The 17798-nt window shown below is 35.4% G+C and overlaps 1 protein-coding gene across 5 annotated transcripts; it reads right to left on the reverse strand.

The window, feature by feature from the left end:
* Positions 1-9330: 9330 nt before the first annotated feature.
* LOC107831919 (DEK domain-containing chromatin-associated protein 1-like) lies at positions 9331-16690 on the reverse strand. 5 transcript variants are annotated; one of them, XM_075242241.1, is made up of 11 exons: positions 16209-16690; positions 14316-14349; positions 13136-13215; positions 12899-12958; positions 12619-12732; positions 12443-12523; positions 12231-12311; positions 10339-11023; positions 9895-9992; positions 9785-9815; positions 9331-9701 (listed from the first exon to the last, which is right to left on the reverse strand). In XM_075242241.1, the coding sequence occupies exons 1-11, from the start codon at positions 16581-16583 to the stop codon at positions 9556-9558; spliced, it is 1785 nt and encodes a 594-aa protein (XP_075098342.1). In that variant the 5' UTR covers positions 16584-16690; the 3' UTR covers positions 9331-9555. The 5 variants fall into 5 exon arrangements, with proteins under 5 accessions (XP_075098342.1, XP_075098340.1, XP_075098343.1 ...); XM_075242239.1 differs by having other exon boundaries at positions 10339-11026; XM_075242242.1 differs by having other exon boundaries at positions 12619-12729; positions 16209-16689.
* Between the last annotated feature and the right edge of the window lie 1108 nt (positions 16691-17798).

Below are 17798 nucleotides of genomic sequence, written 5' to 3' on the forward strand. Positions count from 1 at the left end.
GGAAGGAAATAATCCATAACCTTGGGTACTAGGAGGGGATTAAATTTCTTAAAGAAACACTGTGAATTCAGTGGGCTCGAATTAATTACTGTTTTATTACGATAACTTATATTTCCCAGAATTATTATTTACAAATACAGCAATATTGGCGGGACTAACACTTCAAGGGTCTCTTTGTACTGTCTTAAGCTATTTAAAAACTCAAGAAACACGTAATAATACATAAATTGATGTAATATATAATACTATGTCAAATTTGATAACAGAATAACCAACAAACTGGGAATGCAAAATGTAGAGGATTTTGATTTACTGAAATGAGTCCGAAATAATTAACCAGATAAGTAACTGTATGGCTTATCGTTAATGTACTCAACTTGTCTTAGCTTCGCTACTTATATATGCTTCCTGTTTCAGTGACCGGTAAGACTTATTTGACTGCAAGCATTCTCCTATATATGTGTAACACCCTTTACCCTTAAGTGGCCGGTGTAGCGAAAATATTTACTAACTTATGATCGAGTAGTGGGAATAAAGCTAAGAGAATAATTAGCAAGGCCTTCTTGTGATCACAGAAAGTCTAACACGATGTATTTGGTATGTGCAACACTAGATTCATGGTGATGCGTACAGGACTTAGTTATTACAATTAATATAGAGATATAGGCATGATGGAATCAACATACAACTCAAATATAACTAGTTGAGTAAGCCAAAGCACATATAATTGAAACACTTAATGTTTCAAACTATTTGTCCAGCCATCTATATGATGTAAACACAGCAACATCACAACTTATAAGAGGCAAGAAAATAGCAGCATGCACCAAGGAAGAGATTGAGATAAATTAAATAAAAAAGTTCATGACTGGTTTGATAACAAAGAAATCATGACAAGCAACATTGTGTATAAAGAGGAAAACACAAAGCACATTTATTTTGTGATTCATGAATGTTGAGTATTGAGATTTTGATGATTAACAAAGTTTATTTAGATGCAATGTTCAAAGAACCAGGTCCTCAACGTAGCTGCTTAACTGTTCTAAGGACCAACTCCTCAGGGTGATGATTGAACATCTGTGCAAGATAGTAACTTTATCTCAAAGTTACCCAGGTTCGAGTTTGGTAGAAGAAGGCTGCTACATGTGATAAGGGTTGTTGCCCAAGAAGATACAAATAAATCAGTAAGAGACAAGAGTCCCAAAACTTGTGGAGTACTTGGAACAGTAGGAGTCATATCAAACGAGAAGCTAACTATGCATAGGACTCCTAGAAGATCTTGAAGTCCAGGCGTTTAAATACAATATATTTTGGACTTCTGATATCATCCTTTTACAGATCAACTGAAAAATTACATTTTGTACACTCTAGTCGAGTACCAGTATTATGTTCTTCTTGAGTCAGTCTAGTGAATGTGTTTTAGGAAATTAAGTTATAATCAAAGTGTCACAAACAATTAGTGAGTGGAGTGAGTGTTTGCTTTACAAGTTAGAGTAACTTGTAAATCAAATAGTTGTAGTAGTAGTACTGGAGAGTATTGAATTACAAGTCTTGTAATTGATACATTTTGGCTCATTGTTCTAGTGGAGTTGAAGTTAAAAATCCTATGCAGTAGGTCATGATCTTTGCACCTTTTGAGCCGAGTGATTTTTCACGTAGAAATCACTATGTTTACTTTGCTGCTTAGTTTACTTCACGTTTAAGTAACACGGTAAAGAACCAAGTTTTTTAGTAATTCATATGGGCATTCAAACTAGCAATTGGTACCAGAGCAGGTTCTCTCAAACACACGACTAACACCTAGAGAGATCTTGGAAGCAAGATGAGTGCTCCACCCTAAATTAATGAAGGACAATCAACTACTAGACCACCCTTGTTCAATGAAAAATATCACAGTTGGTGGAAAGCAAGAATGGAAGACTTCCTGACAGCTGAAGACTATGAACTATGGACCATAGTGAACCAAGGTCCATTGACTCCTACAAAACAAAATACACAAAATGAAACAGTTCCTAAGGACCCCTCTGAAATTTTGGCAACAGATTTTAGAATGATGGAGAAGAATGCAAAGGCTAAGAAAATCCTTATCTGTGAACTTGGTCCTGATGAGTACAACAGAATTTCTGCGTGCTCTAATGCCAAGGAGATATAAGATGCACTCCAAACTGCTCATGAAGGAATAAACTAAGTGAAGAGATCAAGGATAGGACTACTTATGAGAAACTATAATCTTTTATCCATGAAGGAGTTCGAGCCCATCCAAGAGATGATGACAAGGTTTACCATAATAAATAATGAACTGAAATCACTTGAAAAGGTGTTTACCTCAGAAGAGTTGGTCAGCAAAGTTCTAAGGATCCTTCCAGCTTCATGGGAATCAAAAGTCACAGCAATCCTGAAAGCCAAGGAGCTGGACAAAATCTCACTTGATGAGTTAGTTGGAAATTTAAAGATTCATGAAATAAGAAAGATATAACTGCGCAAGGAAGAACCAAAAAGGGATAAGGCCTTGGTCCTTAAAGAGTCTCAGGAAGATGAATCTGATAGTGATGATCCTGACCTAGCAATGTTTGCTAAGTTCAAGAGGTTCATGAAGAACTCCAAAAATGTATCTAAGAGAGAGACCAGCGGTAAGCCTAAGCAGATTGACAAAGCTAATTATCATGGGTGTATAAGTGTAGCAAGACGGATCATATGGTCAAGGACTGCCCAATGTGGAAAATTGAGTAGAGGAAAGAACGAGCTGAAAAGGAGAAACAGAAGAAGATAAGAGAAAAAGGTTCCAACAAAGGAAAAATCCTAGGTAAAGAATTCACTGAAGCAATGAAGCAGGCCTTCTTAGAAACATATGAGGACGGTGGAAGTGATAAAGAGGAAGAAAATGAGGATTAGGCTATAAGTCTTTATGCTATAATTGATGAGCATCAGGTAGTGGAGACAGAGCCTCCAGTACAGCTTGGAATGCACATTGGAAGACCTCCTCCATTTGATGGAACTCACTATGGTGAATAGAAGGTACGTATGGAAACGTTCCTTCAGGCCACTAACTTTGACCTATGGGTAATTGTCAGTCATGGACCGATTCTCCCAACCAAAATGGATGGTGAAGGTAACAAGTGCAACAAGATAGAAGAGGAATGCGATGATGAAGATCGTCAGCTAGTCCAGAAAAATGCTAAAGCAAAGGACATGCTTTACAGAAGCTTGCCCAGAAATATTATCTATAAATAGAAATATTATCTATAAAGTGTCCTCTTGTATCTCTGCCCATGATATATGGAGGACCTTGGAAGCTGACTTTGGAGATGAAAACATCGAAGTAGCGCTGATAGCGATTGAAGAAAGCCAAACAGAAGAAGAAGTGATTGGAATGATGGTCATGAGTGATTCAGAAAGTGAAGATAAAACAAATCAGGTAAGTATCTCTAACTTAAAAGAAAACATTCATGTTATGTCTAAAAAAATAACTGATGGCCATAATTGTGACCATGATGAGTGAAATGGATAAAATGAGTGCTGGAAATGATCAGTTAATAAGCAATCTTTCATGTGTCAAACTTGATCTCAAAGAGCTTGAATCTAATCTGGAAGGACAGGTCAAAGATCTTAAGAACCATGTTCTTGAGCTCACTTCTAAAAATGAGAAGTCCTCTGATATACATGGTAAGGGAAAAATGAGTGATCTAAAGGATAAGCTTGAAGAAGAATTAAAAAGGGGATAAAGATAATTTTTGTGACGTTGAATGTAGGAATAAAGTCCTGCAAGGAAATCTAGAAAAGACTAATTATGAACTATCTAGATTAAGCAAATGGCATAGATCTTCAGATGCCTTGAATTGGCTTAATAAAAACTGCAGCTCTAACAAATCAGGAATTGGCTTCCCAAGTTTGATCCAAAGTATGTGGGAATTTCTGATAATAAAATGTGCACTCGTTGTGGAAAGGTAGGATACTTTAGAGATACTTGTCCTGCCTTAATTCATGCTCAGTTTAGAAATACCTTTGGTCTTGCTAAAAATGTGAAGAAGAAAGAGGAACCAAAAGCAAAGCCTTTTATCCATACTAAGTGGATTAAGGTTAATAAGAAAATAGCTTCTAACCTCTTCCCTTTTGAGCAAGAAGAGAATTGATTCATCCTTTTTTCCAATAAAAAGGGACCCAAGCTTGTCTGGGTTTCCAAGACTAACTTGTAATTTTTGGTGCAGGCTAAAGTGAGAGGGAACAATCAAAACTGGTATCTAGACGGTGGATGCTCAAGACATATGACTGGAGAAAAGAAAAACTTCCTCTCACTGACAGCCTTCCAAGGAGGGAGTGTGTCATTTGGAAATAGAAAAAGGGGACAGATAACAGGATAAAGGCTATGACATAGGACTCACTGGTGATGGAGCTCCTAAGGAATCTGAACCTCAATCTGAAGATGGATCCGGAGACCACAAGGAAATTGACAGTGATCATGAGGAACAAGAAGAAGAGAGAACTACTTTGACTGCTAACCAGACTGATGAAGCCATACCTACTGAACCAGTTTATTTGGGTCACTCCTTGGGTGAATCATCTTTGGGTATGTAGATCAGGACATGGAAACGTCAAAGTTCGCATCCTATTGAGAACATCATCTTGAGAACATCATCTCTGATCCAAATGCAGGAGTGCAAACCAGGTCATCTTTGAGAAATCTATGTGCACTCACAGCATTTCTCTCACAAGTTGAACCTAAGACCACCAAGGAAGCTCTAAAGGATCCAGATTGGATTATATCCATGCAAGAGGAGCTAACTTCCTGTTGTGGTGGAGTTCTATGTAAATTTCCAATTTGATGAAAAGTGGTCCAAAGTAAGGTAAGGGGATTTGAAATGGAATTTGATGCTGAGGAGCTGAGAATGCTTCTGAATATTTCCTCTTTAGGATTTGATAATTACTTGAAGAAAAAGTGGTCAGCCATAGACAATGATGTTGACACAGGAATTGTGGTCACAAGAAAGTTCTCCCAAAAGTTTGAACTGGATTCTCCCCAGAAGGTGTACAAGACTGATATGACCCCCTTCCACCAGCTGTTGTTTCACTTTGTCAATTCCTGCATTCTGCAGAGGTTTGAGAGAAAGCATGAGGCTACTCTATTAGACATGGATATAATGGAACTGCTTGAAACTGATAGACCTATCAATCTCCCTAGCCTGATGATTCAGCATATGGCAAGAGCTGCAGACACTTTCAAGCCTAAGCATGCTATGCCTTATAGCTTCATGTTGACTGAGCTGTTTGACAAACTCAATATTGCCTTGCCTGAGTTTAAGTATGGAAATCACAATGATATTTTTGATGTTGTTACCCTCAAGCAATGTGGTTATGGGGAGATCAAGGCTAGAGGACCAACAGGATTCGCTATTCTACCTGGAAGCAGCAGGGCAGCAGAGCTCAGTAAGAGGTTGGAGTTGGTTGTTGAGAAGAATGCCAAGCTTCGAGAAGACAATAATGAGCTGAGAAAAGAAACCAGGAAGCTTAGGGAAGATCTCAGAAGAGATAGGGAAGCTCATGCCCAATAGATTAGCCACTCTTGTGAAAGCATTGACCACATCTACTTCTCATCATGAACATGTTCCTTCCCAGTGTCCTTAGTCTCTTTTTCTATCCCAGTGATGCTTTAATCTTTTTTCTCTTTCTGTTCTAGTCTGAGTAGGTTGCATTATGTTTGGTGTATTTTGTTCTAATGGTTTAAGACGAGGCCCTGGGCTTATTTTGGCACTACTAAATGACTTCTCTTATTCTATTTTAATTCTTTGTACAGTATTGGATCATCAGCCTAGAGTATTTGCTTTGATAATTTTTGAGCTTGTGATGTAGCCTGTATGGCCTTGAATCTTAAATTAAATGTGCTTAATATATCTAACAACTTTTTTTTTCGATGATGCCAAAAGAGGGAAGATAAGGTTGGGGTATTGTTGTGAATATATTTGTCTATGGTGTAATGTGCATGTTGATTGATTGCGACTTGTTGTGATTACCTGGTTCTAGTGTGTACAAAGTTTGTCATCATCAAAAAGGGGAAATTTGTTGAGTATTGAGATTTTGATGATTAAAAAAGTTTGTTTAGATGCAATGTTCAAAGAACCAGGTCCTCAACGTAGCTGCTTAACTGTTCTAAGAACCAGCTCCTCAGGGTAAAGGACTAGCTCCTCAGGTTGATGATTGAACGTCTGTGCAAGACAGTAACTTTATCTCAAAGTTACCCAGGTCCGAGTTTGGTGGAAGAAGGCTGCTACATGTGATAAGAGTTGTTGCCCAAGAAGATACGAATAAATCAATAAGAGACAAGAGTCCCAAAACTTGTGGAGTCCTTGGAACAGTAGGAGCCCTATCAAACGAGAAGTTGACTCTGCATAGGACTCCTAGAAGATCTTGAAGTCCAAACGTTTAAATATTATCTATTTTGGACTTCTGATATCATCTTTTTATAGATCAACTGAAGAACTACATTTTGTACATTCTAGTCGAGTACCAGTGTTGTGTTCTTCTTGAGTCAGTCTAGTGAATGTATTTTGAAAAATTAATTGTAATCAAAGTGTCACAAATAATTAGTGAGTGAAGTGAGTGTTTGCTTTACAAGTTAGAGTAACTTGTAAATCAAATAGTTGTAGTAGGAGTACTGGAGAGTATTGAATTACAGTCTTGTAATTGATACATTTTGGCTCATTGTTCTAGTGGAGTTGAAGTTGAAAATCCTATGTAGTAGGTCGTGATTTTTGCACATTTTGAGCTGGGTGATTTTTCACGTAAAAATCGTTGTGTTTACTTTACTGCTTATTTTACTTCACGTTTAAAGAACACGGTAAAGAACCAAGTTCTTTAGTAATTAATACGGGCACTCAAACTAACAATGAAATTTCAAAATGTTAGACCATTATTTACCTTTTCGTTTTTGCTCTACCCAAGTCACACTTAAATGATTGGAGTCTGCAGAAATCAGAATCCTTGTCACTTCACTTCAATTTATCAATTGTATTTATCATTGGATCAATTAGTAATCTAACGCTTTGTTCTATATTCTTGATAGAAAAACTCAATTTGCTACATTACCTAAAATACCTCAATATAATACTCCCTACTCTTTAGAAGTTTTACCTTCATGCCTTCATTAAAAAAAATCCTTCTCTAAATTTTAAACGAACAAAAACTAATACTTTCTCATTAGTTAAGCCTAAATATGATATTCTATCTAACTGTACTATTCACATTTTTCTTCTCTAAGGACTCAAACTGATATAAATTAAGGTTACATTATATTCATTCAGTTGTTAGATATTTTTTTTTTAATCTAACCACTCTCCTTATTGAGATTTTAGACTATTAGTTAACCACTTATTTAGTTTTAATAAAAAAATCTATCACAACTTCCTTCTCTTAATCACTATCCTAGTCATAAGAGGCAAGTTTTACATGTTTGGAGATTGATATTAAAAAAATGCATAGTAAACCATATCTCACCATTCAACAAACATGCAGAGTTAAGAATTTAGAAGCCAGTTATTCAGTCAACCAAAAATTAGAAAATGAACACAATTATCAACAACAACAACCAAAAACTAAAAAATAGACGTTAGCATTACTGCATTAGCAGTAGCAGTACCAGAATTCTGATTAGAAGAAAATTTATTTAGGCACACCGATATCAGAGAAGCGGTATTGCACTTCATTATAGAGTGTTAGAAAATGTATTGCTGGTTGTGGTTGTGGAAGTCTTGCTATCATCTCCATTCCCTGTTCGCTACCTAATATTCAAAAATAAATGTTTGGAGAAGCAAACCAATGTAAGACTAAATCAATACCTTCGGTTCAGAATTATTCCCACAAAGCTTGTTAGAGTTACAACCTCAGAAGAGGAACAAAAGTTAGATTGAGAGGATGGCCGTATGAGGCTCAGATTTTTGCTTATTTAATCAGTAAAATCCGCCACCGTTGCAAACATCTTTAATGTTTTTTCTCCTTCTCCTTCACAGATCATCCATGTTAGACACAAAGTGTTTTTTGCAAACCAGACTTACGAAGCATTGGCTTCTTTTGCCAAGCGTTAGGTATTTGTTTTTAAGGCATATATGAAGCGTTATCTTCTTTTCCTAGGCGTTAGGTCTTTTTTTCATATAAACAGGATAGGCATATGAAGCGTTGCCTTCTTTTCCTATGGGTTATTAAATAAAATACTTGGGTTAATAGGAGGGACATTTAATTAATTTAACTTTGAACTTTTGGGGTTCTCTTTTTTAATATAGTACTAGTATCTATGAAAATGCGTTGCACGTTAATAATGACATGTGATGATTTAAACATTTATTGATATGAAGGAACAATAAAATTTAATTAATGAGAGAAATTTTATGTATAATAATACAACAATTATCTAAATGCCGAAAAATATTATTATATTAGCATAATACATGAATTTAAAATAAAATGACATCATCAAAACTTACACAAATGATCAATTTTGTCATGTTAGTTAGATAATTATATATTATAGTTTAAAAGTATTTAATGTGATGGTATCTTAACGAACACTTTTTTGTCTAAATATGAAAATATATTATCGTGGGGATATTTTATTTTATCAATTCTAATGTTTTATGCATTCCATTTAACATTACTTTATTTTTTCTTGGTATTGGACATTATGGAATGGTAACCTATTGCTAATACAGAGGATTCTTATGAAATTTATTTTATTAAACTTTCGTACATATTTTTAATAAGAATTTAATAGATAAATTTGTATAATGTTAAAATCTCAAATATTAAAAAAATTAACATACAAGGTATTGCAGTCCAAAAAATAGGTTATTATATTTATGTCCATTCCCTATTAGTTCTTCTAATTAATATTTTAGTACTATTTTAGTCTATCAATATATGTATTCGTACTTTTATAATAATATATATAGGCTCTCCTTTTTCTAAATGAATTTGAACAATATAATACATTCTCAAATTAAATTAGGAATAGGATATTATAATACGTTTTCAAATTAAATTAGAAATAGAAATTTTTAAGCACCCAACGTGTTTCTAAATGTATTAGATTTACATGCTAACATGTATTATATATTTATGCCCGAAAATAATTATACTAATAGAATTCCCAAAGGTAATCATGTAAGATTCCTATCATGTAATATATGTCCTAAAACTAATAAGATTATAAAGCTAATGTCTATTCCAATTATATCCTTTTATTGTGAGTTATGACACTTAATATTATAAGGTTATTTTTGTGATCCAATATTATATTCATACTTTTATAATAATATAGATAGATATAGATAGATACAAGTCTAAATATAGACAAATAGATATAAATAAATATAAACAGAATAAATTGACAACTATTTCAATAACAGAAGGAACAGGATTTGCTTTAAAAGAAATGCTAAAGAATAAGCAAAAACAAACAAATGCTTACAGACCAACCCATTGGGATAACAAATCTTATAACCAACTAAAATTATAAATTAAAACTACTAACAAACTGTATGGTACCATATATCCTTCTATTTGACTCATAAATTAAGCATCACTATCATTTTTTTCTTCATCATCCCCAGCCTCAGGGTCATCCCCTTCTTCCTCATCACTCATGTTATTTATTACATCAGTGATTATAGCCTTCACCTCTGCTTTTTTATGCATCAAATCTACACCGAAATGGCTACCTGAAATGAACCCCAGCTACGTGATCACCAAATAAAAGAGCACAACCATTAATAACAAGCAACGAGTGTTTCCTAAGACATACCTAGTTTCCGGATGATATCAGATAAGGTTGCCTGCATTTTGAAGAGAGCAAGTCTGATTAGTAAGAACAGTTCGTGTATGTATTAAATGCAATGGCAAGATATCACTTACAGAGTTAAAGTCCACTTCTTTCAGAATATTTACTGCTGCTGCATGAATTTCTTCGTTGCTGGGGTCTGTTTTGGCCTTCTTGGCGCTTTTTCCTTTTCCTATTCCAGAAGATTTTGAAACAACAGTCAAAAACATGTACATTTTCCTACTCAGAATTGTTCCTTTTCCTGTTCAGAATTGTTCTGTGATAATTAACTTGTACATTTATCCCTGAATCCTAAACATTATAGAATGATCACCGACATATTAAAAGAAGTTCAATAGAATGGCATATCACAGGTAGTTGAGTGAAGATACTGAAGGGCCACTGCATATTGTATGATGAAACACCATTCCTCAAACCAATATCTCAAAAATGAAGACCAAAAATAATGATTTTTTTCTCAATAAAAGAGGAATAAAACCACATATATATCACCAACAAATAAATAGAAAGTTACTCACCCTCCTTTTCAGAAACCTTAGCAGGAGACTTGGTTGATTGTTTCTTGTTTGAATCATTTTCTTCTTTTTGACTTTTCTTTTCTACTTTTTGTTTCTTAGATTCAGCTAGTGAATCAGCACTGGAAGCACCTCTTTTGGAAGCTTTACTTGAAGACACTTTGGAAGAAATTTTTGAGCTTTTGGGAGATTTAGCAGGGGTATCCTTTTTCTCAGCCTTGGATTTCTCCGTAGCTTTTTTTCTTGAATCCTTCTTTGAGGAAATCATCCCATTAGATTTCTCTATCTTTGGTTTCTCTTCCTCTTCCTCTTCCTCTTCCTCTTCCTCTGAACCACTCTCTTCTTGATCACTTCCTACTTCATGAGCCTCCTCATCGTCATTGTCACTTCCTACTTCTTTAGCAGGGTTATCCTTTTTCACGGCCTTGGGTTTCTCTTTAGCTTTTCTTCCAGAATCCTCCTTTAAAGAAATCTTCCCATTAGACTTCTTTGGTTCCTCTTCCTCTTCTTCCACTTCTTCCTCTTCGCCTTTCTCTGAACCACTCTCTTCTTCATCACTTCCTACTACATGAGCTTCCTCATCATCATTGTCATCCCCCGATTCATCTCTGGTATTTGACGGTTCATCATCAGCTTCTTCTTCCTCCATTTCTGCTGACTGCTTCCGCTTCTTCCCAACTTCAGACTTCTGCTGCAAACAATAAAGAAGAATCACACTTTCAGCAAAATAAGGCAGGAAAAACATCAGCTAAATGAAAAGGAAGAGATAGAGAGGCATTCAAGTTTTGCTAGCAACGAGCAGCCAGAGTCCATTTACATAAAGAAAAACTACAGCATAATTTGTCATGTAACAGTAATACCAGCACTGAACTCCAAGTTCATCCCTTTGCAAATATTGGATCCATCACAAATTTAACTAGCCAAAGGCCATAGATTCTGTTTCTAACATAGTTCAAAGGAAGCTATAAAACACTCTTTCACTCATTGTATGTGTAAATAAGTTTCCTCAACTCAATAGACTCCACACTAATTTGATTAAAGTATGAATGTAAGCTCGCTGAAACCCTACCACAAATAATTACTTTTTGGGATAAAAATGATGGCAAATAATTAAGAATAGGATGTGATTGAGTAAGAGCCCAAACTTTTTTAAGCAGATTATAGTTGAGTAGGCTCTATGTGCCAGGAGTTAGAATTGACAAATTGATCAACACATAACAGTTATTCCATCATACATGCATTTAGTTTTTCAAATATTGACGCAAAGCACTTATTGCTGCTTACAGAACATGTGAATTCAAGCAACCAACAAAGCTTGTATTAACAAATAAGGCAGAACTCAATAGTAAGCCAAGTAGGCTACATTCTTGTCTTATTGCTTTTACATATTTTACATTTTGCAGTTCTGTTATGTAGTTATGTAGCAGTAGCTGAGGCAATTGCAAAACATGGGTCCATAGATCACCCCAGAACCAAGAAAAAAACATTTGTAAGTTTGAATAAGGTAATGCCATGATTGCAATTGAGGCTATAATGTTATGATGAACAGCCTTAACCTAGCCTAGCCTTGCAATAAAGAGGGAAGACAACTTTGAAAAAAAAACATTTCCTGATGGACAAGCTGAGTAATCACACTAGTAATGCGAATTAAATAGAGATAACAGGCAACATTCAGAAACCAATAGTTGCGGAGAGAAAAGACTCCCGTAATTGTGACATTGTGTAAATGCAGCCAGATCCCTTAACATATCAAGACAGGACTATTAACATAAAGAGAATGATATAAACCATTACTTATTTGAAGTTCAAGTAATATTATTGCAGAACCAATAACTATTGCAGTATCAGGCCGTCATTTCCTTTGAAGAGAAAGGAGAGAATAAAAAAAAGTTAACCTTTGCGGATTTTCCTGTAGCTTTATCCAATGAACCTTTGCTTTTGGAAGTTGTGCCCTTCCTTTTTAGCTTCTTACTTTTCTGAGATCAAAATGAAACACAATAATGAGAATACCTACATTAGATAAACATATAGCAAAAAAATACCAAAGTCAAAACAAAAGGCAACACTATTGAGTAAGAGAAAGCAGAAAATGCAGGATCGGCTATACCTGTTCCTTATCAGCAAGCAACGAGTCAGTCGTACTATGAGGAGATTCCAGGAAGTCTACTAACTTCACAGAGAGTTCATCCTGCAAATTGAAACATGCAACAACAATGATTAGCAAAACATATATTTACTGTAGGGAATCACACAGCAAACGGTGAAGCCATTGATAATACATGCCTTCTTTGCTGCAGATCTACTGACTGGGATATTGAGTATATCACAAAAAACCAGTAGCTTTTCTTTGACACACTTGTCAAGCTTCTCTTTCACTTTTGACCTATGTTTTTCCTGCTTGAGAAAGAAGGGGAAAATACTCAAGATACATATGTCATTCACAGATCATAAAGTCACTGGATAAAGATGTTAACACTTGTGTATTCCATGCCCATATGTCACATTACCGAAAAAAAGAACAATGATGCAATCACAAGATTTAGAAAGGAGAGAGACTAACTACCTCATTTTCAACCCAAACATATCCAGAAAACTGCCCTATGTTTTTCTTCAGATTATGTGCCTGCAAAGGCAAGGACTTTGTTTAAGACTTGCAAGGTTAAGAAGCAAAACCAACTGCCAAACACACTATCATAACCCAAAAAGTACATGATAATGAATTGAAGAGAGACAGAAAGTGTGCACGAGCAGGGGAATTAATTTTTAGGGATTAAACGATTTTAGTGTGAGAAGACTTTACCTTTGTTCTCTTGCCATAAAGAATACTGTGAAGTATTTGCAGGTTGTCATCCGGTTTTCTCTTGGACAACTTATATGCCACTGAAATATTTCAAAACACCATAGCTGTCAATGGAATTATTTTCACACAATGTAAGTTCTACAAATTTACTCAACCAAAAGAAAGGCAAAGGAAGATAAAACGTATATAAAGTAACCACAAAATAAATTCCATGAGCACAACTCAAAGACAAAATACTTAAAATTTGCTAGTACATAATACAAATAAGTAGACTGCAAGGGGGAAGTAAACCTAAATCATTTAGCAGCTCTAACCACTCCTTTCCCATTTTGTTTAATAGATCCTTTAGTATTTGTAGGTAAGTTATATTGACGAATCCTTTTCTAGAACCAAGTACCAAGAAAGGACAAAGGCATAAAAAGAAGACTAAAGACAATGATAGTATGAGACAACAGATTATGAAGAATGTTGGATATCAAGTATGACAATTTTGCAGTTACTAGTCAGTCAATCTGAGCATTAGCTGGTAACCAAGCAGTATGCAGTATGAGTTGACAGATACACAAATATAAATTCTTTATAAGATCATACCTCATTATTTTTTGATAACCAAGATCATACCTAGTTAATTGAAAAGGGGAAAAAAACAAGCTGTTGTAATTGAGCTAGGTTATTCATCACTCCAGTGAGTCAAGTGGAATTTGTCAAGCAAATCTAACTTTTTCTGCAAAATATGCTAACTGTCCTATGCTCTTATGGATATTAGAAACAGTAAAGGTACAACAAATGCATTTAAATACTTAACCAGGCTCATCGGTTCCTTTCCTCCTCAAAAGAAATGGTCTTGTCAGGGATAAATAAAACAAAGCACCAGTAACCTAGCAAAGTTCATTACTGATCAAAGTTTTTTTTTTTTAAAAAAACAAGCTACTGCTGCAAAATCTAATTAGCCACCAGGCATCAACAGACTGAAAGTACAAGAAACAAACACAAGGATTTTTGTTGGCAAGAGAAGCATATTTTTTATTACAGTATCAGTGCATATTTTTCAAGTAATATTAAGCAAACCTTGTTTGTTTCTCTAAGGGAATAAACTTGATGTAATATAACATAAAAGCAAGCAAAGAAAAGGCTGAATCCAATAAAGGGAGAAAGTGATTCAGCAAAAGAAAAAAGGTACCATTTGGGATATCCTTCAGTTGAGTACCTCTACCCTGCATTTGACACCAAAATAATAAGAGGGATTCCAAAACATGACAAAAGCTAGCATTAATGGTAAAAATCAAAATAAGACATTTCAGTAGCATTTATTCACTACTCGGAAATAAGAAACTTGGAAAAGAATGCCAAATAAATTGTCTAGTCCCCTTTGTCCAATTTCTTAGTTGAAGCAATACAAAAAACGGACAGGAGACCAACCGTCAACAAATTGAAAAGGTGTAGGGATAGTGGCAATAATATCAAAAATGAATGTTATGAGGAATTTGGTCAGTTTCTCCTTTTCTCTTTCTATGCCCAAATTACCTTAGACATCAAGATGGAAGATGAATTGATGTAACAACCTCTGGACCCTGGGCAGTTAGAACATAAAAGGGAGTTCACTATGGAACTTACCTTAGGCGTTGGAAGGGGAAAGTTAGGAACCATATGAGGGAGAGTTCGGGATTCGACAAAGAAGGCACCTCTTAGGTTAAGCCCAAAGAGACAAAACTGTGAGACCCAAAACCTTTGAGGTGGCTCAGAGGGGCCAGGTCAAACAAACAATACCTTAGGAATTGGGCATCAACCATGACAGGTGGTATCAAAGCCGATACATCCCTGATATGATTGTGAGTCAAACCCAATGAAGACCTGAGTCCCTAAGAGAGATGAGTGCAACAACCCAAAGACTGCTGGCAGTTGAATTCAGGCAAATTGAACAACAGAATGAGAGGGAAAGTTCGAGACCATATAAGGGCTATTCAGGATTTAACAGTTGATGCATTTTTTAGGTTAAAGCCCATGGGGACAAAACTATAAGGTCGAAAAGCCTGAGAACATTAAAAAGGTCAGACCAAAGCGAACAATTGGGCCTGGGTTGTAACAAGTTATATAAAACCATGAGACGCAAAAGCCTTGTAGTGGGCCAACGGGGTAGAGCAAAAGCAATCAATACCTTGGCAGTAGGTCTTAACCATGACAGGTGGCATCAAAGCCTGATTTTGCAACATGATAGTGGGACAAACTTCAACAAGAACGCTAAGTCCATAAATAGGGGTGTATGTGACACCCATGACGTAGGCAAACTGACAAGAACAAGTCAAAGAGAAAGACTAACAAAATTCTAGCCTAATAAGCTTCCAATGAAGGGGTGCATATGACACCTTAAGCAAATTTCAAATCAGAAAGGGAGAGAAAAGCAAAGTCCACATAGCATATGACACCTTAGACAAATCCCAAATTAGAAAGAGATAGAAAAGTGAAGTGTTATACAAGAATAATGTGCACATAGTACACACACTTTTGGGCTTGATGACTGCATAGCCCAAGGAATAAATCTATGAGGTCTCTCCGGCCAACACATGCCATGGCATTTCATAAGTTAGATAACTATTTGAGAAATTTGAACGTTTAGTGGATGACATGGCATGCCATGTCTTTTTTCCAGTATTGAAAATCGATCTTCTGGCTGAAATGATTTTCTGGGAGGGTCGGGTTAAGCAGGATAATTTCACAGTGACCAAAAAAGTGATTTTACTCCGTTCATGGCTTAGGCTAAATGACCAATTGAGAAATTAACTCTAATTAGAACTTAATGTACCACCTTTTTCCATCTTCCTCAACAAAGCAACAAAAACCAAACTTGACAAGGAAAATGTAAAATGAATCAACAAAACCCGAAAGATAACAGAGGCAGGTTACTAAAAATAGACATTCAACTGGTCACGAATATAAAAAATGCTCATATTTCTAGTTAGCTTGACTCTTGGATTTGGCAACCATAAGACACAGGCAGTTTCAGATTGAAGTATAATTGATTGAATAAAACTAGAAATGAAATGAATTTCTAAAAGGAAATATTTTTGAATTATACCTTCTCAATAGACAAGGGCTTAATTGCAGAACCTCTAGCAGCCAAAGACTCAGAAAACCTCTCCACTGTTTTCCTTTCCCTCGATGGCCTTGAACCTGGTGTTGTGGGCGAATCCATATTATCCCTTTTCCCTTCCTCCTTTTTCCTTGCACCTCTATCTTTTCCCTTCTTCACAACTTTTTCCTTTTCCTCAGATTCTTCCTGTTCCTCTTGTTTGTCTACTTCCATTTCCCCTGCACCCTCTCTGTCTTCTCCTATTTCATCCTTATCATCATCAGTTATTCTTTCTTCACTGTTCTGTTTTTCCTTTTCTTCTTGCTCGTTTGTTTCTTTTTCTTGTTTCTTCTCTTCTAGGGTTTCTTTCTCGGAAGCCATGGTAGTGATCTGTAGGTTTTGTCAGTGTGTTGAAGAGAGAAAATTATTTTTAAGCAAAACTGTTGCAAATGAGGGAAGTTAAGTGTTGGATCCATATTTGTCAGATCCGGAATTGAATACTAGTAAAGATCGCGGGAATTTTCTTTTGGAAAGGGCGGGTATATTTGGAGCTAAAAAAGTTGGGGAAATTTTCGATTGGGTTTCAAAAAATTGTGCTAAAGAGAATTTGCGGATCCGGATTCGGAAACATCAATTTTCCCGCCATGCCTCTTGTCAGCTCTATTTTTTTTTTTCCAACAAACAACTTTACTAGAGTATATTATTAGGACTACTAATAGCAAGGGGTTAATTCGTGGATAAAATCATCTCCTATGCTCACTTACGAATATAAATTCGTATTTTGTATAAAACTTTTATTGGTTAAGTATAAAAATATTACTCCTATATAACTAAAATAACACATATAATTATAAAAATGAATCTCTCGATTTACCCTTAAATGAAGGAGTTGGTCCAACCAAATTAATTCAATCTAGCCATAATTATGGACGCGAACTGAGCCTGATGAGATAAACTAAACCTATTCTAGTGCCGAGATGAATTTAATTTGAGCTTTAATCTAATCAAGCTTCTTATAATACTTTGAATCTAATCAATCTTCTTATAATATTGAGTTGAGTCGAGTCCCAGTGACTTTTACCATAATTTAATAGCCAAATTTGATAATTCGTCTCTAATTGTTTCCGCATAATGAGAAACACTTCTAGGGAGTTTTCATTTATTGATACAGCAATTCAATAATAAACAATGAAATTAGAAGAGAGTTTCTTCAAATTACTACTAACTTACAATAGGTTTGACTTCCTTTACTTTGCTAAAAGGACCAAAGAAAAAAAAAAGGATGCGCCTGCGTAAGTGTCATATTGCTAAGGTTATGTTTCTATTATCTACATCCTGATAAGTTGTAACATCCCATATGCTGATTTATAAAAAAAACAAACCACTCTTTGCAACAAACTGAAACATCCTTTTATTTATAGCTACACTACAACTAGCACAGATCTAAAAAGTCCGAAACACAGATGTACAAGTACAACACACACTTCACAGCTATAACAACCCAGAATAATTTTACTAGTGGGGTTTGAGGAGGGTAGTGTATATGCAGACCTTATCCCTACCCTCAAGTAGAGAGGCTATTTCCGATAGACCCTC

Source organism: Nicotiana tabacum, chromosome 21 (genome assembly GCF_000715075.1).
Source record: "Nicotiana tabacum cultivar K326 chromosome 21, ASM71507v2, whole genome shotgun sequence".
Classification (NCBI taxonomy): Eukaryota; Viridiplantae; Streptophyta; class Magnoliopsida; order Solanales; family Solanaceae; genus Nicotiana; species Nicotiana tabacum.

Bases quoted from the DNA above. Each gene is read 5' to 3' on its own strand.
- LOC107831919 (XM_075242239.1), bottom strand. From the start codon at position 16,583: ATGGCTTCCGAGAAAGAAACCCTAGAAGAGAAGAAACAAGAAAAAGAA. The intron at 12,524-12,618 runs GCATGTATTATC...TTCAATTTGCAG, and splicing joins GTAGATCTGCAGCAAAGAAG to GATGAACTCTCTGTGAAGTT. The intron at 9,993-10,338 runs GTGAGTAACTTT...CTTCTGGAATAG, and splicing joins TAAGGTTTCTGAAAAGGAGG to GAAAAGGAAAAAGCGCCAAG.